At 39.2% G+C, this 21,285-nt stretch overlaps 2 protein-coding genes across 2 annotated transcripts in view; one reads left to right on the forward strand and one right to left on the reverse strand.

The window, feature by feature from the left end:
• Nucleotides 1-7,821, forward strand: part of LOC141226667 (uncharacterized) — a 189,762-nt gene extending 181,941 nt beyond the window's left edge. The window contains exon 4 of the transcript XR_012293808.1: nucleotides 6,585-7,821. The gene's annotated coding sequence lies outside the window, so the exon portion shown is untranslated. The remainder of the gene's footprint in view (nucleotides 1-6,584) is intronic.
• The window catches only part of LRIG2 (leucine rich repeats and immunoglobulin like domains 2), a 130,177-nt gene continuing 115,092 nt past the window's right edge, over nucleotides 6,201-21,285 (reverse strand). Inside the window, exons 18-19 of the mRNA XM_073667172.1 lie at nucleotides 19,187-19,432; nucleotides 6,201-16,261 (exon numbers count right to left, since the gene is read on the reverse strand). Of these exons, the coding sequence (XP_073523273.1) occupies nucleotides 16,026-16,261; nucleotides 19,187-19,432 (482 nt within the window). The 3' untranslated portion in view covers nucleotides 6,201-16,025. The remainder of the gene's footprint in view (nucleotides 16,262-19,186; nucleotides 19,433-21,285) is intronic.

Genomic DNA, 21,285 nt, shown 5'->3' on the forward strand with positions numbered 1-21,285 from the left:
TACCAGAAGGCCCTTATTGCAGAATTATTAAAAAAAATTTCATCTGAAAACGCTGGCAGCAGAGGTCACAGTTCCTTGGACAACCAAGTAGTACAGGCAAGAGAGACGCAAATACGACACAGTAGAGGCAGGGAAAACTGTCAAAGGTCTGGGAGAACTTTCTCAGACCTTGCCATCGCACAGGCCCTGATGCGCAGGGTACTCTCACAAGGAGGATAATTTTACAAAGATGCTGAAGGAGTACATTGCCGACCGTATCAACGTCCTCTGTGCCTTATAATTATTGGTTATCAAAGCTGGACACGTGGCATGAAATGGCTCTCTACACCTTGGTGGTCCTGGCCTGGCCTGCCGCTAGCGCTTTTGTCAGAACGGGTTTTTAGTGCCACCAGGGGAATTATAACTGATAGGCGCATTCGCCTGTCAACTTAAAATGCTGACAAGCTGACTGTTAAAAAAATGAACAAGGGCTGGATTGGGCCAGACTTCTCAACACCACCGATTGATAGCAGCAGAACATAAACTTAAATCCAGTGTCTTCTTTTTTGGAAGGTCTATTCCCATGCACCTCTTCACACCCAGACATGGGTATACGATTCCTAATTTTATTTATTTTCTGTTGTCACCAAGGTGACCGTGATGCAACACCCACATAATTCTTTTAAAGGGTGTTTATGATGCCCGTAGGGAATTTTTTTTAGAGGCCTACTTATAACATTCTGCATGATATACAGTATGCTCATATATACCCACCAGGGGTAAAGGTTTTTCAAACCATGCACTTAGTGCATGTGCATTACCAGTATAGGAGAGCAACTCCTTAATGGTAACAATTTTTGAATGAGGACCTCTTCTATGTCTCTTCAAAGAGGTTTTTAACGATGCAACAAAATTTTTGGCAGCCTTTGCATTCACTGCATAGGCAATAACAGTATAAGAGACCCACTTTCTAATAATGGGAACATTTTTTGATGAGGCCCTCCTCTACGTCTCTGCCAAGGGGCATTGGAGTGCAAGAACAGTATTGGAGACCCGCTCCTTTATAATGGGAACATTTTGTTACGGAGGCCCTCCTGTATGTATCTTTAAATTGGTATTGTTTTTTTCCTAAATTTAGGCAACCGTTTCAGTTGCTGCATACACAATAACTGTACAGCAGAACAGCTCCTTTATAATGGGAACATTTTGTTACGAGGCCCTCCTGTATGTGTCTTTAAATTGGTATTGGAATATTTCCAAAATTTAGGCAGCTGTTGTAGTCACTGCACACGCAATAACTGTATAGCAGAACAGCTCCTTTATAATGGGAACATGTGGTTACAGAGGGCCTCCTATATGTGTCTTTAAATTGCAATGCAAAAGTGCAAAAACCCATTAGAAACGGTACGTGTGAACATAGCCCAAGGTGTGGAGGAGAATTTTTGTTTTTGGTTATTTATTTATAAACAAGTCATTACCATGGAAAGGATGTTCCTTAACATATTTCCCAGGAAAATTTTGGTTTCTTTTTTGTATCTTTTATTGTGACTCTGTAAAAGTGGCATAATACTCTGACAACATTGTTCAAAGCAGTGACCTGGGAGTCAGATTTTGCTTCCATGCTTCCCCATGCTGTTCCCATATCATTTTGCCATCGTTTGGCAAATTTTTAGGCCTCCTGCATAACTCAGGGGTGAAGCGCTGGAAAAATAATCGAGTTCCCCATAGACTTACATTGGGATCGTTGCTCGGGTTGAGCACTCGAGTATTCCAATTTTCTCGACCCAAGCAACGAGTACCCGAGCATTTTAGTGCTCGCCCATCACTACTCAGGCATCACCCCTGGTATCTCCAGAAGTAGATCAGAAAGAGAGGGGGAACAGCAGCATGAGCAGTCTTTTCTTACCTCAGAAATCCTGGTATTTTTATAATTTGATCAGAAAGACATGGTGGACAGCAGTGCCAGCAGCCTCTTTTTAGCTTCAGCACCACTATTATCAACAAAATTCTATAAGAATATTCACTTGGAGTACATCTTTCTACACAGAGACAAAACTTATATTGCATATGCTTATAGGTAACAGTCTTAGTAAACTTCTAAAACATGTTTCTATCAGTCTAACAAGAAGATGGCCATTTTATTGTATAATATTACCTCCTTAAACAAAATAAGTGTGATTTGATAATTAGAGGTATTTAAAAATGTATTCAAAATGATATTCCCTTTAGTTATATATTTATTTTTTTAATTTCCATAGAAATAGTTTAAGGGATTTTCTGGGATTTTATTATTATAAGCTATATTTCTAAAATTGGTTATGACCCCAGAGCACTAACCAAATAATTTAGGCCACGAATCATCAAAGTGTTTACTCCAGAATTCTTGCATAATACACTTTGAAAAGTATATTTTTGCACAATGTGAAATAGTGCAAACAATTTACGGCTTTTGATATTTTCATGCCACTTTCGGTAAGCTCTGCCAAAATGGGAGGGGGGGGGGGGGAGCTTGGTAGGGGCTGTGGGTGACAAATTAATCATAAGTAGAGGCATACATTAACCAGGAGGCTTAATGTTTTATCCTACAAAAAACCTTTTCGTTAGCAAAAATGTGAAAGTAACAACTCAGGAGCACAAAAAATATTTTTTTATTATCATTTACTTCACGGTTTACTCTACACTTTAAATGTTGCTGCATGTGTGCATGGAAATTTATAAATTCCACTTTAACAAATATTAGACTTCTGCTTGTATAAGTAAAATGTCACAGGGAAAACACACAATATCACCCCGGATGAACTCTTCTCATTGTGCACATTGAAATCATTAATAATGGCATCCAAAGCATGTAAGGGAAAATTATTGTGTCAGGCAGATGTCTAGCTTCTGAAGCTCAATCGTGACCCACAGTGATGAGGACAAAACATCTTGTTTCCTCATAATCACTTCAGCCTGTGAAATAAGGATCTACATGGAGTTCATATGTTCTTCTGCAAGTTTTCTCAAGTACTTCTATTCACAGGCGCCAGGTAGTGACAACTTTCATCAGAGCCACTGGCTGTCGTATTGAGCCAGCGGCTCTGATGAGAGTTGTCAATACCCGGCGCCTGTGAATAGCAGTACGCCGTAGTCGTATGAGAGAAACATGGACTACATTGGAGGAGCTTTGTGGGAACATTTTTGATAATAAATTGGTGAATGAAGGATAGTGTGGGGGGATCCTTATTAATTAAAAAAAACACAATATTTTCCTGTTTTTTTTTTTATTACTGGCTTAGTAAGATTTTTATTTAATAAACTGGTGAACAAGGAATAGTGTGAGAGTGTGTGTGTGTGGTATTTTTAGGCTGGGAAGGGGCCAATATCCATGGATCTTCCCAGCCTGATAATATCAGATACCAGCTGTCTGCTTTACCTTGGCAGGTTAACAAAATTGGGGGAACCCTACGTCATTTTTATATAATTATTTATTTAGTTCCCAGCAACGCTCTTGGAGTCCAAGATGAGTCTTCCCCATGCTGTTCCCATTTCATTTGAGTGTGGTTTCCTTCCATTTAGTGATTTTCCTGCCTCCCAGATCTCCTGTTAGGGTCTTCTGGTAAAATGCTTAAGTTTCCCATTGATTTCTATTATACTCGTTACTAGAGTCGAGCCTGAGTGTCCACACTGCTCGAATTGAGTACTCAAGCATTTTAGTGCTCGATCATCACTAATCACCAACAAAGGTTTTTGTACAAAGTATTAAATAAATTTCAGTAAACATGTTCAATACTTTTTCCTGAGTCATTTCTCATTATTACACACAACTTAATTTATGGACATCTATGGTTTGGTTTCTTTGCCTGTGTGGATTAGATGGGCTGTTAACAACATACGAGAATTTCATATCAATAGCACCTTTAGAAATATATTTACTTAAGTATTGATCACGTCATCAATTTTCTATTTCACCTGCTGTATAGCGCTAAGGTATACATAGCCTTTAATGATCAGACTTACTGGCAAATAAAAGCAAGTTGTTCAATAAAAGCTATTCTTACAAGTTGCCATTTCTAGCAATTTCAGATTTTGTAGGCTCTGATCAAATCTTAATTTTCCATTATGATCAATATAGTATACTGTAGGACATATGACTATGCACCCAGTGTAGGTCATTGACATTTTCTGAACATCAATCTGGTCCTATTTTGATCGGCTTGGAAGGTGGTAACAAAAGGTATTCTGGGAAAGGTTCAAGAGTTTTGAAAGTATTCTAAACAGTAAGGCCCTGATTCAACATTTGTGGGTTATTTTTTAAGTCACTTATTTTTTATATTGTGGTAGTTGCCATTTTTTGCGCAAAAATCTTCAAAATGGCACATGTGGTAGTCAATTTTCTTTTTTTTTTTATAGAATGTTAGAGCCATTTGCAGCAGTTATTAGGCAGGATGATAACAAATTTTGAATTTGTTGTTTGCTGCAATAACAAAGAAATCTCCCTTTATGCGCACTATGACCCCGATTTCCCATTGCCTTTGCACTTTTTTTTTTCGTAGTTTTATGCCTTTTTCGTGTTTACACCCAATTATTCTATTTGCATTTTTTTTTATATGTGCTTGCCTGTTATTCTTTGTTTTGCGCTTTGTGGGTGTAACTCATAATTCAGTAATTCCAGATGTTTTCGCCTCAGTCGATTGCAACTTTTTAAAAAGTCACAAAATTTGGTGCAACTCTACTAGATTCTCTCCCTGGTGTATTTTTGAATATGCCAGTACTTTGGCGCGGTTTATGTGCCAGTTTGCAAAACATGCAATTTTTGCTGACAAGACCGCGACTCGTTCAAGACAGAAAAGATGACTATTTTTGACTTTTCGCCAAAATCATGAATCACGTGCCCCATTTTGAAGAATATGGCACCAAAAACTTAGACTAAAATCTAGACCTGGCCTCCACAGTCACCAGACCTGAACCCAATCGAGATGGTTTGGGGTGAGCTGGACTGCAGAGTGAAGGCAAAAGGGCCAACAAGTGCTAAGCATCTCTGGGAACTACTTCAAGATTGTTGGAAGATCATTTCCGGTGACTACCTCTTGAAGCTCATCAACAGAATGCCAAGAGTGTGCAAAGCAGTCATCAAAGCAAAAGGTGGCTACTTTGAAGAACCTAGAATATAAGACATATTTTCAGTTGTTTCACACTTTTTTGTTAAGTATATAATTCCACATGTTAATTCACAGTTTTGATGCCTTCAGTGTGAATGTACAATTTTCATAGTCATGAAAATACAGAAAAATCTTTAAATGAGGTGTGTCCAAACTTTTGGTCTGTACTGTATACGGTTTTGTGATTAATGCCATTTATGCTTTGAGCATTTTACTGGATGATGGTCTCCACATGCCTGATGTGCATAAAAGGGTAATATCTATATAGGGTCATCTTGGCCTCTTATTATTTCATGATTGATGATATCAAGTGCCGGTTTGGTAAGGGATGGGTGCTTGCCAACTATTTATCTTTAGTTTGGCTGTTTTAAATGTTTTTATATGGTGCTTGTCGTCTATATTTATGTGCGAATAAAGGTTTGACAATTTTAAATGTTAATTATTTCTGGGTGGGATCCCCATCTATGCATATCTTTTTCTTCCTTTGTACTTGGCTATTCATATGCTTTGGGTTGATCCCCCTCTGAACATTAAGGTGGTGCCCACCACCATTTGACTTACAGGTTATCTGGAAACCCTACAAACCAACCATAATGGAGAACATAAAAAAAAATGAACACAGGTGAACTCAAAGTAGACATTAAAAAAGGTGCAAATTAAAAGAATTAGGAGAAAATGAAAAATAGGCGAAAAATACTAAAAACTAGACAAAAAAAATGCAATAATGAATCGGGCCCCATATCTTCATTGAACACAGTTTGGGATGAATCACTCTTTAAAACTTAGAAAATAATGGAAAAAGTATCCATCACATAATAGTGGATGGATAAAAACACAAGCATGGCATCCCAGGCAGATAAGCAGAGAAACCGCCACATTTCCCAACAATATTCCCATAGGGGATTTTTCACTAGATAATGAGCTACTTTTGCCAAGTGCAATGTAAAATTTATGTGTTATTCTATCTCCATGTACTTGTACACTGAATGCACTTGGCATTAAAAGAGATTTTGCTACCACCACCCAAAGGCTTCAGTATAAGGTCTTAAATTATTCAAAGAAAACCAGACACGCACAAGATGTTTTCGAACAGATTATATTGTGTGAATACATAGCACTACCAGAACATTAGATTCCAATCACTGAGTTACATGAATAAAGCTTTCTCATGTTAACCCCATCACTGTGGGAAATGACATGCATTGATTGATGAACTTGAGCTGCAAGCCTATCAAGAAGTGGCAGATTATGATAAACATCAAGTTTTCACTAAACATGGGACTGTCGATTAATGACTCTGCCTTTGCAGATAATCCATACTAAATATATAATCTTGTGAGGACGAATAAAAGGGTTAAAAAGTTTCAAGATTTAGGCCATGGTTCTATGCCTAAATGTACTGTACTTGTAGAAAATCTAATTTAGAAGAAAAGATTGAGCTTTTTCTTGCTGCTTTATTTCCAGACACTGATGCAGCTCTATGCTGAAGACCTCAGTAGTCCGAGACGGACTGATTTCTTGGGATGCTCTGACATCAACGCTAAGGAAGCTGAAGATCTCTGAATAGCAACAAATCCTTCTCTGCTCAAAGCTGGATCAGTACTGTGCAGACAAAGCAAATGGGCCACAGATGCTACTTGAAATTCCCCCATCTCAAGCCTGTAATATAAGTTATATTTTCTGGGGAAAAAAATAGAACAAGCTTCATATACTCATTCCAATATTTTTACATTTTTAAAAAGAATGGTTGGTATTGTAACGTCGAGGAAGAATAAATTGTAAAATAGGTACAGTAAGACCATTAAAGTATAAAAGTGCATGTTCATTGAAAAAAACATTACATCATTTCAGCAAACAATCTACCATACATTATTTTCTTAAGAATCCGGTCAAAAGAACAAATGAGAACATGTTTCCACTTTTGAATATTACATAAAAAAAAAAAACAGGCAAAATAAAATTAATGTTAAAACTTTTCAGGCTAGAATTGTATACAATTATATCAAGCAGTTTATAGTAATATCAAACTCAAGTTATCGGTGTCAAACAATTTATGAAAGAGGAATACCCCCTTAAACTCCCTTCAGACATATAAACAGAAAAGAGGCAAAAAATTACATTACTGGAGATGGGTGAAAATAGGGAAGGTTGTATGTAGGAGTCAGTTAAGGGTTTTATGACCAGTAGTGGAGCTCAATCTTTAAAGAGAAACTTTGGGCAAAAATAAAAATATGGCCATACATATGCCTCTTTTCCTGATATAGTGAAAATGTCTGAGTGCTATCCTTTAAAGGCTACTGACTAGCACTGGCATAGGCCACTTTTTCTAGCATTTTCTATCCAACCTGAGTATTTTGCCGTTGCCAGCTTGAGGGGGAAAAAAGTGGCTAATATATTTGGGAAAAAAAAAAATGTATCAGAGTTACAAATTCAAACTGTTTCGCCACAGAACATAGCTTCCTCATCGGCATGTGACCAGTGCTGTGCCTATTTCAACAGCTAAGCCAACCTGGCCACCTTCATACACATGAATGGCCACATAGCAATCTAGAGAGCACTTGGGTCAAAACATAGACCCATGGAAGAAGCCCAAAAGGGGAAAACCTGGGTGGGTCAGGACGCTGTGCATGCGGTTTTATTTTACAAAGTTGGATTATATCAATGTGATCACTATCCTATGTGATTTTGTGAGTGTGCTGATTTTCAGAATAAAAATAATTTGCTATGGGTTTCACACTGTCTTAGCAACTGATTTATAGAATCAGACAGTTAATGTGAAGAGAAACATCTTAGGCATGGAGAATAAATGGCAAGTGTAAAGTCACAATCTAACATCTATTTTAATGAAGGATACTAGAAGTGTCAATTTTTTTTATATGAAAGAAGCTGTCCACTACTTAGACAACCCCTTCTCATTCCCCACGCTTGACACCTATAAAATAAAAAACAAAGCTTATACTTTGCGGTTGTTGTGACACGTGGCCCTGGCACCCAATAAGCACTGGCGTCATTGTCTCCACCTTCGGACAAATAGAACATGATGAGGAACTCAGATCAGCTGCAGCCCTGACTTTCTCTCCATGTTCAATTCGACAAATGCGGAGACAGTGATGCCAGTGCTGATTGAGCACCTGGCTCAAGTGTCACAACAACTGCAGGAGAGACCTGGTTCCGTGAGTGCAACACTGCTAGAACGGAGCCGGTACGGGAGTATAGGCTTTATTTTATCGGGGTCAAACATTTAGATAAAGAAGGCGTTGTCCTAGTAGGACAACCTCTTTAAAGGTCTGAGGTTTTATCACACTAAACAGAGTGTTGAGAGGCCTTAATTTTGCCTATTGTGGAGTTATTTGTTGAATTTCTGTTCAACATAGGACAAGCTCCACAAAATTGTTAGAGAGTCTTTATATGTGAAATATTATGTACCTTTTTTTATTTTTGTCTTTTTAATGAACTCCACTTATTTTATAACCCAATTGTGTGCCAAAACAAAGCAAGAAGTTGCTGTAACCTTCGCTGATATCTTATCGGAAAAGTTTTTTTTTTAAAATCAAGTATGAATGAGTAAGTTATATTTTTCACTTCAGCTCCATTTAAGCTACTTTTTGACATGTGCGGATCATGACAGTTAGGCTACATTACCACATTGAGCTTTTGTTGCGTTTTTTCAGCATCAAAAATGCAGCGTCTTAAAGTTCTAGCAAAGTGTTTGAGATTTATAGAAATCTCATGCCCAATGTGCTTATTAGAGCTGCGTAAACTCACCTGCGGTGCATTTTCTAATCCATAGCATGTCAATTTCTCTTGAGGGAACTCTAAGTTTTCTGTGCGGATTTTCGTCAGACTTATATTTGATGTGGAAAATCAGCATAAAAAAATTGCTAATTTTTAGTGCAATTCTGGAAACGAATCAAACGCATGTAATTTGCACCTAACTATAACAGAGTTTTGGCAAAGCAAAAAAACAGGAAGTATCAAAAACAAGGCAGCTCTAATTAAAGCATGACATACAAAAAACGCAGCGTTAAAACCCCACAAAAACGCAATGAAAACACAAAAGCAACCACATTTAAAAACAAAAGTAACCAAATTTAAATATGTGCAGAAATACTGCATCATCATAAACGCCCCAAAAACTCATCGTGGGAGCGTAGCCTAATGAAGCACTAGTGAATGGCAATAAGGAATCTCCGGAATGCTACAACGTAAAAACTTTTAAAGGAAAAACCTGTGGCACAACTTTGTGGCTTGAACCTAAAATACGCAATTTTGTCCGGTTTACATATTATGTTTATTGAATTCTAAGACAAAAATACATACGGTATATAGCCAACACAAAGCAGATTGTCACATAAAATGGAGTTACAATTCTCAGATTGTCACATAAGGTTAGTTTTTAAAAGGCGGAGAGCCTCAGGTATGCCACAATAATTCAGTTACAATGCACTAAAGACAGGATCTAGATTTGAGTGTGAAGATAAAACAATCTCTGTCCCATGGAGTGTAGCGATGACACTTATTCTGAGGAACCATAAAGCTAGAATGCTGTCACTTTTTACAATTCTCTATATTTTTGGTAGAAAGTTACAAAACATTTTGCAAGAGTCGCATATTTTAAATTCAATCTCTAAAGCAGTCTTCAGTTTTATGGTAGATGCCTAGAAAACTGCTCATTTTGAAGGTCATAGCTTACATTTGCAGATATCGCGCAACCCACTGAGCCAGTCATAAAATAGTTCCACTTCAGCCAGAAGCCATATAAATTCATTGTAGCAGCACATATTACCTTCGCCATCTCATCCAAAAACAGGTGCAATATAAAAGGCATCAGGGCAAGTGGCTACATACTCATCTCTGCTATTCATCACCATTCCCAACATTCTGCTGAGACTATAAAAAAAGCCTTTGTCCTTTGCCATCTCTAAACAATTTATGCGTATTCATTTCATGGAAGATTAACCATTGAAGAGCTATTTCAAAGCTTAGTGTTGAGGCAATAAGATTGAAATATATTTATAGCTATAGTTCATCCACACAGATCTCTGCATTGAGGAAGCTTTCATAAAAATGGCATTTGATAGTAGGCAAAAGCACTGTCTGATTAACATAAAACAGTTTTGGCATTTAAAAAAACAAAACAAAACAAATCATCCAAAGTACAGGTATGTGCAATGTGTACAAAAATATCTTATCACAAGTATATTTACATATAGAACAGACGGCATTGAAGCCTAGAATCTTTGGTTGTCGCATTTGGGAAATTAACAAGTCGTAGAATTTTAGTGCATGGATTAAAAATATCATTGTAGCATTGAAATATATCTGGATATATTTAAAAAAAAAAACAAACTTGGTGTCACAACCTTACAAAGCTAATGAAAAGGAAAAAAAATAAATGAACTAACAAACTCCATAGGCATCAGTGCCACGTGCCTGGAGTTTGGATCAACTTTGACTTGGCTGCAATCACACGTCCATGGAAAATATACATGCACTGATCCATTGTTTTTTTGTCAGACAGCACATGTAGCCATAGAGTAGACTGGATCTGTTCACATATATGTGAAAATCACAGATCTGAGTGCAATATCTGTGAGACTTAGAGGATGCCCCATTGTGATCAGTGCTTGCGGGTGAGACTTGACTATTTAAAGGTTAAATTTTAAGCAAATAAGTATCTGTAAAAATTAGAGTCTGGTTCTCACGAAGATGTTGCTTCTCTGCCATTTTGAATAAAAAATGTGAGCTTCTTCGGTTTATCGGCTTGGAAGCAAGCACAACTCTTTAGTGGGAATAAGTTTAAAAAAAAATATATATATATATATAAAAAATAATAATAACTGCCAGGAACTAAGCCAACACCTGGGTATAAAAAGAGGAGTGGAAATTGGTCCATTTCTCTTGGATGGTAATACTCACGGATGTGTGAATGCAGCCTAAAGTAATTAAGTCTAAGGCCCCGGATTCAACATTTGCGATTTCTTTAAGTCAATTTTTTTTTTTGTCTTGCGGTATTTGCATAATCATTAAAAATGGTGCACATGGTTCCTGAATTTGGTGCAAAATACAAAAACCCGTTAAAGACACAAGCTTAGACAATTTTTTGATTTTACAACATAAAATTCATATATGTTGCATGCTAGTCTTCAATAGCGAAAAAATAAAAAGCACCGCAAAAAAAACTTTAATCCAGGCAAGGAATGGAGTGAGATTCTCTTTAAAAGAAAAAAAGATATTTGGAAAACTTCCCATCATAATGAACGTTAAACACCTGGATAAGCAAAAGTCGTTGAGGAAAATTAAATCAAGATTAAGGCTATGTTCTTCAGCGTTTTCTTGCTGCAGATTTTTATGCAAATTTTCAGCTGCGTTTTGCAGTACCAGCAAAATCTAGGAGAAACCAGAATTCTCTGTTCACACATGCTTTTTTTGTTGCATATTTTGTGCCTTGGTTGGGTTTTTGGAAAATAGAGCATGTCATTTCTTTGGCTATGTGCCCACGTTGCGGACCTGAAGCATATTTTTTACGCTTCTCCCTGGCGGGAAAATCGCATGCGGATATTACATGCGGTTTTCCCGCCAGGTAGAAGCGTTTGTGAGGCGTCTTTGCATGCATTTCCGCATGCGGGTTATCAAGCACTTCTCCAAGCATCACTTGGAAAAGTGCTTGACAACTTGTTCAGAATGGTAAAAAATAAAAAAATAAACTTTATACTCACCTTCTGATGCATTCTCTGCCCCGTCCGGAGGCTTGAGCGGCTCACGCTGTTGTGTGCAGGACCTGCGGTGACGTCATTGAGTCATGTGGTGGGTCACATGACTCAATGACGTGGCAGGTCCTTCAGACAACAGCGCGACGGAGGGAAAACATCAGAAGATAAGTATAAACTTTATTTTATTATTTTTTTTTACAGGTTCTTTGGTACCCAGGTCTGGATGAGAGTCTTCTCTCATCCAGACTTGGGTACCATCCGCACACTGATTCCGCTGCGCTTCCGCAAAATTAATGAACATGCTGCGGATTTTTGACCGCAGCATATACGCTGCGGAAAAATCCGCAGCATGGGCATTGACATTGCGGAATGCCATTGGGGACCATGGGGTGCGGATATACATGCGTTTTTCAAGCGTTTACGCTGTGGAAATTTCGCAGCATATACGCTTGAAAAACGCTACGTGGGCACACAGCCTTTCAGCGTTTTTCACTCATAGAAAGTAATAGGTGGTGAAAAAAAAAACGCATCAAATACGCATCAAAATTTGTATCAGCGTTTTTGATGGCAAAATAGGTTGTTTTTTTCACATAACTTTATGTACATGCATAAATAGGACAGTGAAAAAATGCTGAAAAAACACACAAAAAGAGCAGCGTTTTTTGACGCAGTTGATTTCCTGCCATCGATTTGTGACGTAAAAAAAAACAAAAAACAACGTGTGAACATAGCCTTAAAGAGAAAAAAAAAAGATTAAAAATATGGTGCAAAACTTAGAACATTAGGTATAAATACTAAAGTCACTAATGAACAAATTACTGGAGAAAAAGCAATGATGAATTGATGAATTGAGGCCTCTTTTTAACCAACAGATGATACTGATGAACTCTGTAAAGCACGACTACATGAGACAGGCTTTGCCATCAGTACAACAGAACAAAGACAGCGAAAAATAATCTTACAAGTATATTGCCCAACGTCTTAGTTGGTAATGGTGCAAACATTTCTATTGTACGTAGGCAAAGTCCCAAAGGTAAATGAGTGTTTAAGTAAATGTGCATCTCAATGTGTAGGGGTTACAAATATACTATGATTATGGACATAAACCAAGAACATGAGGATATGACAAGAACTAGCTAGGACTACACAGAATAATTCGTTTTTGCAAGTACAGGACAAAGAAGCATAAAAATATTGTCATATGTGTACAGCAAAGATACTCACAGTATGGAGCAGCATATGCCATTACTGAGCGGACATACAATTATTCCATACAGTTAGGAGCCTTCAATTGTGCCAATCAGTAGGGTCATTAGTCAATGACGCGCTTTTGTAGCACTGAACCTCCATGCGTCAGCATAAGGAGTTATGGTGAAGCAGCAAAGACAATAAAGTAGAAGAATTGCACAATTATTTGGAGTGTTGAAATAATGGCATAAAATCAAGAATACACAGTCAGGGGTGGCCATCAAAATTGGCACAGAACTTAAAGCAGATCGATCACCAGATTTCACAATACAGATAGTATACATTATTAAGGCGATCACATAGACAGGAGTGAAAATATCCCTATCACTTTGTGTATACAGTTGCTATGTAGGCCTATGTGTCTCCATGGTAGCAGACTACGCAAAAAAAGTCAAAGGGAAAAAAGGGAAAAAAAAACAAAACCAGAAGCCGTGTAGTCTGATCCTGCAAACACAAGGTGGGAAACACTTCAGATCAAATAGAGAATAAAAACAAAATCGTAAACTTAGGAGGAAAAGGTGAATATCGTCAGCATGTATAGAAGTTCTCCGATGTGGGAATATATGAGAGAAAATATAGTGATCACAGGGGTAAAGATTCTTTTTTTGAATTTGTAATAGTATGATGCTGGCAATCAGACTCTTCACAGCCTTAAAGGGAACCTGTCTCCTTGTACATCTGATCTGTGGTCAGCATGGTGTATAGAAGAACAGAGCAGAATGAAATACAAGTTTATTGGAAAAGATTTACTATAAATTGTATTTTATACATTGAAATCCCTTTAGTTTGTATGCATACGAGTCCAGTGGGCGGTCTGACTAGTGATTGACAGGTAACTCCATTGCAGAGTCAACCAAAAAAAGACAATCATGGAATAGGACCACCCACTGGACTCATGTATACAAACACAAGCAATTTCAAATAATAAAACACAAGGCTTACTGAAACTTTTCCCACAAAACTGTATATCAATCTGATCAGCTCCAGAACAGTCAGGATTTTATGGGGCTAGCTATACAATATAACACTTTAAGGACACGATTTAGCAAAGCAATTTCGACTGAATTTTTGCTTAAATCACTTTGAGAAGTTGCAAAATTTTGGCACGACTTGACGTTTTCACGTTAGTCTCTCCCAGCTCCGAGAAAAATGGGTGGCGCTGTGGCAGGATGGGGGCAAGACGCTGCAGCTTATCTAATTCATGACGAACTGTGGAGCACCGAACGTCAGAAACGTTACGCCAGTGAACGGAGTAAGATTTTTGGTGTAGTGCATGCCACTCTTCAGAAGCTCACGATTACTTAGGAGGTGTGTACGTGAACATCGAAGGTCTTAATGAATCGGGGCCCAAAAGTATTCAAATCTGTAAAATTCTTTCTGCCCACCTAGGTTGATTAACTCTTTTCACTGTTCTCCTGCCTGCTACTGAATTCTTGCACATGCTCAGTACATGTTGTTAGATCCGCCCAACTTCAGGATGATCTTGCATGTCAAACATTGTACCGGGGAGAAGCATGAGCTACTGAGTGCAGTGATTGGCTGCAGTGGTGACATCACCACTGCAATCAAAATACGGAGACTTGTGCAGCAGCAGGGACCAGCAATGGACCCAGGGAAGGCGAGTACCTGCTCTGTCAGTTGTTTTAAATACTAAAAGCTTGGGCTCCACTTTAATGAAAGTGGAAAACCCTTTTAAAAAAATTGAGCACCTATGATTATTTTTACATTATGATACAGACAAGTGAATAAAAAGTGCTTAAATAAAAAAATGTCTCAAAATGACAGATTATTTATTACCTGTTAAACTTTCTTTCTATGGTGCTATTTGTCTTTAATGATGATTCAGTTTCTACCATTTAGGGAGTAACTGTTTCATGTAACTACAATTAAGCAAAAAAAAAAAAAAAAAATGAAGGAAACCAACATTGTAGGAACGCGGAATCTGATTAATCTATCTGTATAATAAATTATAGCTATACACTTATGTATATGTGGCTGATTGCACAGCAGAATATGCCCTATAAGAGTCAGATCCAAAAAAATAAATTGCAGAGGACAAATAGTCTAGTATATCAACTAAAAAATGTCTTCTATGTCGCATATTTTGTTTGGAGTGACATAACTAAAGCACGGTCGCTCAGTTGGGTGTGTGTTCCATAAGGTACTAGAAGTACACAATTTTCAATAAGACGACATAAGTACAATTTCTCCCTGTCAATAGAAGTGTTCCCACACTGGCCATCTTTAACGACATTACGCATTGGAAATGCAAACCCTAGACACGTGGTTACAGAATAATGCACTGATTTGATCCTCCACACTGAGGCGCTGTATGCGACTATTATGTCGTAATGCAATTTAGAGCAATGGACGACTGCCAGCTGTGATCTTTCCAGGAAACCCCCTGCAGAATTAACTTCATGGGTGGTCTAAATGTGAGCTATAAGGCCCAGAGCATTCGCTCACTTTCTGCTTTCACATTCTCAGATGGATCTTTCTCAGGCATTTATCATCACAGTACATGTGTACCCCGTGAATATGACAAGTTTTCAGCAATGGTGTACAGGTAAATGCTTGCATCTATGCAGTGTCACAAAACATTTACAAACTTAATAAAAAGGATCCACCGGCAATTTTAAGAACAGAACGTGGAAAAAAGGTCTTTTGCTCTTTAGTTTCTTCCAATGTTAGTTTGCCACAACATCACATCCTATTCACAGAGGTTCGGGTCAGTCCAGCTCATCCTGAAGCAAACGTAGAAGTGCTAAAGTAATGACCGGTCCAAGCTACATAGCGGTGATCCAGCTGCCGTCTGACACAGGATTTTGCATTGGTCCACATGATGCGCTTGTAAACAAACCCACTGTAGCACTCTTTGGCCATTAATTCATTTTTGAGGTAGTCATTACAAAAGTCCGCTGACTTGCAGATTCCTTTGGTCTTATTAAGTTGTTTCCTTGTAATCTCCAATATTAAGAGTCCTACCCAAGTCGTAGTCCTGGTCACATGATCTTGTGTAAGGTCTAGGAAGGGAGCGCTCTTCTGACCTCACTGAAGAGGCCACCTCGTTTCTGAGAATACTTTTCTCATGGACTGGTACAGGATGGTGGCAGAAGTGAGGATGTGCAGCTGGAAGGTTGTCATCTTTCTTTATACTCCAAGACGGGCAAGGAAATGAATCTAAAAAAACAAAACAATTAGTCAATGATCATGTTTTATTAACCGGAATACAATTTTACAGACCTATTCTACACACATACAATTAAGGCTATGTGCCCACGTAGCAGATTTGATGCAGAGCGTTTTTGCCTCTCTGGCAGGAAAAAACGCATGCAGATTTACATTAATTTTTCTGCCAGAGAGAAGCGTTTTTCCAGCATTTTTACATGCGTTTTTCGCATGCGTTATTTCAAGCAGTTTTCCAAGCGATTTTAGCATCACTTGGAAAGTGCTTGACAAGTTGGTCACACAATATAAATCCATGCAACCGGCATGGATTTATATTGTGTGACCAACTTAGATGCCTTAAATGCTGCATCTATATTTAAAAAAAAAAATAATAATTAAAAAGCCCTGTATACTCACCTCTCTGGTGTTCTTCCGGTGGCGATCCGCTCTCCTCGGCGTCCCGCGGTGTACTGTCAGGACCTGCGGTGACGTCATTTAGTCAGCTGATGGTCACGCGACCATCATCTTACTGCTGACGTCAGCGGTCGCGTGACCATCAGCTGACTAAATGACGTCACCGCAGGTCCTGACAGTACACCGCGGGACGCCGAGGAGAGAGGATCGCCGCCACCGGGAGGAGACCAGAGAGGTGAGTATACAGGTTTTTTTTTATTTTTAACTTTTTCATTTCTTTTTTTCACCGCGAGGTAGCTGGGATGAAGAGGAGTTGTAGTCTCCTCTTCATCCCGGGTACCACACGCACCGAGATTACGCCGCGAATTCGCAGCCATTGAATTTAATTGAAACGCAGCAAATCCACATATACCTGCGGGTTTGCTGCATTTCAATGTTCCTCAATGGCCGCGAACTTGTGGCGTAATCACGGTAGAAATGGTCATGCTGCGTTTTGCAACGCAATACAAATTCGGCGCGCTAATTAGCGCATCATGTGCACAGCACATCCGAATTCACATTGCTTTGCATGACAGATGGTTTTACAAGCGTTTTCGCGGACGTAAAAACACCTCAAAAACACTACGTGGGCACATGGCCTAAGGGTATGTGCCCACGTAGCGTTTTACAAGCGTATTTGATGCAGAATTTCCGCAGCGGAAACGCTTGTAAAATGCTTGCTAACCCGCACCCCATGGTCCCCAATGAGAATCCGCAAGTTCTATGCCCATGCTGTGGATTTTTCCGCAGCGTTTTTGAAGCGCACAAAAATCTGCAGCATGTCAATTAATTATGCGTTTCCGCATGCGGAATTGCCTTTTCAATGCAATAAAAAACGTAAGGCAATTCCGCATGTCGAAAATACGCGATAAACGCTTGCAAAATTCCGCATGCGTTTTTCCGGGAAAGGACATGCGGAAATTAAGCGCAAATTTTCCGCTTCATTTCCGCAACGTGGGCACATAGCCTAAGACTTATTTCACTTTGATCACACAATGCAAGCTCCAATGGTGATTTTTTTTGTAAATTTTTTCCACTCACACTATGAGGAGCTTAAAATTAATCAGTCAGCCATGTAACCTAAGAGCTGCATGATGCAACTTCTCAAAGTGATTTAAGCTAAAATGCAGTCCAAATTGCTTTGATAAATCGTGTCCTTGGTCTCAAAGTGTGATAGTGTATAGCTAGACCCATAAAATCCTGACTGTTCTGGAGCTGATCAGATTGATATACAGTTTTGTGGGAAAAGCAAAGAGCCTGATTCTGGTGTTGTGTCACTTACTGGGCTGTGTACTGTGTCAATACAAATCAGTGATTTATCAGCAGGAGATTATCACTACAGGACTAGCCGTTTCTTGCCATGTAGTCATTCCGCTGGGTAACCCCACCCTCTAAAGCCGCCAGTCAGTGGTATGGGCAGGGTTAGAGAGCTCAGCATTTAGAAAACTAGATCGGCAGGAGATAAGTGTGATTTCATCAAAACTGCAGCAAACCGCCCATAAAACGACAGCGAAAACATGGTGACATATTCCCTTTAAGGAGGATCTGGTGGCTAGCTCTTGTTCTTATTTTATTTGTGCTGCTTCCCTGAGTATTTTGGTTTTGTTTTTTTTTTACATCCTGCCATACATTTTTATAGCTATTGGCCTTTTTTTCAGTGCTAATCTTGATGGTCTTTACCTATAGGGTGTTGCTCACAGCGTAACGATACAGAGCAACTGAAAGACAAGCCCCCAGAGAATCCTGTGAGTAATGCCCACTTGGAAAAAAAACATAAAAATTAGTACTAAATTTGATGGCCCATATCTCTGGAACTTAGTGGGTCCCCCATGAAAACTAAAGTGGGGGTCCCCAAACCAGTTGTTTGTCACTGTAGTCAGGGATTAAATAAAACCGCATGAACAAGTAGGTGTAATGCCGCTCTCTTCAATGTCTATGGGACTAAGAGAAACTGCTGTGTGCTGTCACTCCCTGTCCAATAGACGTGTGACCATGCAACTTCATGAAGCCTTTGGTTTCCCAGTAATCAGACATTGATACCTATCCTGTAAACACAATAACAGCGAACAAATATAGGGAGGCAAAGAGCTTTTACAATGTGCAAAGAAACACATACAAGCACCAATCCATAAATAATCATTTTTTTGATTGCGTTATTCTTTGACCCCTTGACACAAAATTACGTACATGTAATTATTATTTTTTTTTTTTTTAACATTTCTCTAACTCCTAAAGCAATCTGTAAAACATCACAATGACAAGGATACTCGAGATATTTATTAGCTCATTTTCATCTACTTTGTGAGTAATGGTCCTTTGGAGACGTGGAGCAATTAAGGATACGCAGCTGTAGCTGTCATATCAGCAGAATATAATGCCGTTGTATTAGAGGAGACTGAGGATGTGGAAAACTGATCTCTCGTCCCAGAAAAGAAGAAAATAATGACATTTATAAGGCCAGATGTACAGAGTTTCGTTGCTTACCACAGCTGGGTTTTGCACAGTCCTTGTCGTAGCTGGTGAGGAATGCAGACATGTCAGCAGCAGATGTGGTCATGTCATGTGGGTGATTTGGAAATGTGTCCTTAGGAATGGGGGCTATAAGGTTAGACAATGCGTGGTCCATAGGATCCTCCTCTGTAATGTATGTATAAGGACAGAATTCCCTGGTCCTTGAGTAGATGTTAGCATTGTCGTAGCAATCCGAACAGATCAGAAGCTGGCCGCCACCTAGGAAAGTCAACAAACCCTCATCACTGCATCATCAAGAAATCCATTTTCACCACGGAGCATAAACAGCAGGGACAGGCTACATGCTGTTACTACACACAGATTACAGGGCACAGTAAGGTTTTCCCATTTTGGCTGGAGATGAACTGAACCTTTATCTTGGAGTGTATTAGGCTAGATTTGAAGCAGAAATTTCTGCAGCGTTCCTGCATCTCCTTGGCAGGAAAAACGCTGCAGAAAAAAAAGTATGTTTTGTCGCGATTTTAAATGCGTTTTTATACTTCAATGAATGCTTTTTGGAGCTAAATAAAGTTATTTGAAAAGGAACGTGGACATTGCTTTAACCCTTGAATTACAGTCAGAACTGGGGTGAGTATATTGGTTAATTTAAGAATGTGTCAGTTGTATTTCAAATAAAGTGTTTCACTGTGTGTTTAACTCTTTAACTTTACGTTAATTAGGTTTGGTAATGAAAGCGTCTGATTGATACTTTGTCATCACTAAACAAAAGAGCTAGGTGTCAGCTAATCACATATACCCAATGTCATTAGCATTTCCATTCATGTCATTTCTGGGGCAGTTGAGAGCTGCTATTTTTAGTCTGTGAGGGTGCCATTAGGCATTTGGCTATTAATAACAGCTCACAGCTGTTTCGTTAGCGGCTACGTCCCCACGAACAGCAACAAGCAGCGCTTTGGACGCAGCACTTTTGTTGTCGGTACATGTGAATTCACCTCATATAATGACACTTAAAATCGGTCAAAATCTGCAGCAGAGACTAGCGTGTCCACTACAGAAATTGACAGGCTGCGGGTGAGTTTGGGTTCGTGGCCACGGTCAGGAGCCACTGCAGGTTTGATGCTGCGTGTTTATACAGCATCAAACCCGCAGCGTCCAGATGATACAGAATAGGGGATGGGATCTCTAGAAATCCCATGTCTACTATGCGTGCATCAGAGGCTGCGACTCACCTGCGGACACGGACATGCGGCGCGTCTTTCAGGACCGCAGCATGTCAAATTCTCTTGCAGAGTCGCTAGTCTCCGTAACAGAAATTTGTCCACTCGAATGTATTGAATGCAGTAAATACGCATGGTTCAGTGAACACGTGTGGATTTACCTGGGTCCAAAGCACTGCCAAGTCTGAATCATGTACACATAGCCTAAAATTAAAAAAAAAAAAAATGGCGTGGGCTCCCACGTCATTTTCATAACCAGTAGAGGGAAAGCCGACCGCTGGGAGCTGATAATAGTAGCCAGGGAAGGGGCCATTAGCCAAAAATGTTCCCTGGCTATTAATATCAGCCCACAGCTGTTTGCTTAGCCTTCACTGGCTAGATTACAGTGGGACCCCATAAAAAATAGATTTTATAGGGGGACCCTACATCAATGCAGAAAAGGCTAAGCAGACAGCTGTGGGCTGATATTAATAGCAAGGGAAAGGATCCTGGCCCCCTCTGCGGCTAATATCACCCCTCATCAGTCCCAGAACTGGCGCATCCATTAGATGCGCCAAATCTGGCGCTTAGCCTCCGCTCTTCCCACTGCCCTGTAGCGGTGGCGAGTGGGGTAATGGGGTTGGGGTTCAGGTCAGCCTTGTACTGGCGGCTGACATGAAGTCCAGGTTAGTAATGGAGGGAGTCTACAAGAACCCCCATTACTAACCGCTAGTAAAGTTATCGCCGCCTTTTCAATAAATACACGGCCAGAATAAAGTATTTTAATGAAATAAAAATACACACGGTTTTAATAATTTTTTTATTACATGCCCAGTCCCCGAATCCCTCGATCTTCTGAAAAAAAACAAAAAAACAAACAATATCCCTCACCTGTCCGCCGTCATGACGCAATCC

Source organism: Phyllobates terribilis, unplaced genomic scaffold (assembly GCF_046119375.1).
Source record: "Phyllobates terribilis strain yellow unplaced genomic scaffold, ASM4611937v1 Scaffold_2__4_contigs__length_985480577, whole genome shotgun sequence".
Classification (NCBI taxonomy): domain Eukaryota; kingdom Metazoa; phylum Chordata; class Amphibia; order Anura; family Dendrobatidae; genus Phyllobates; species Phyllobates terribilis.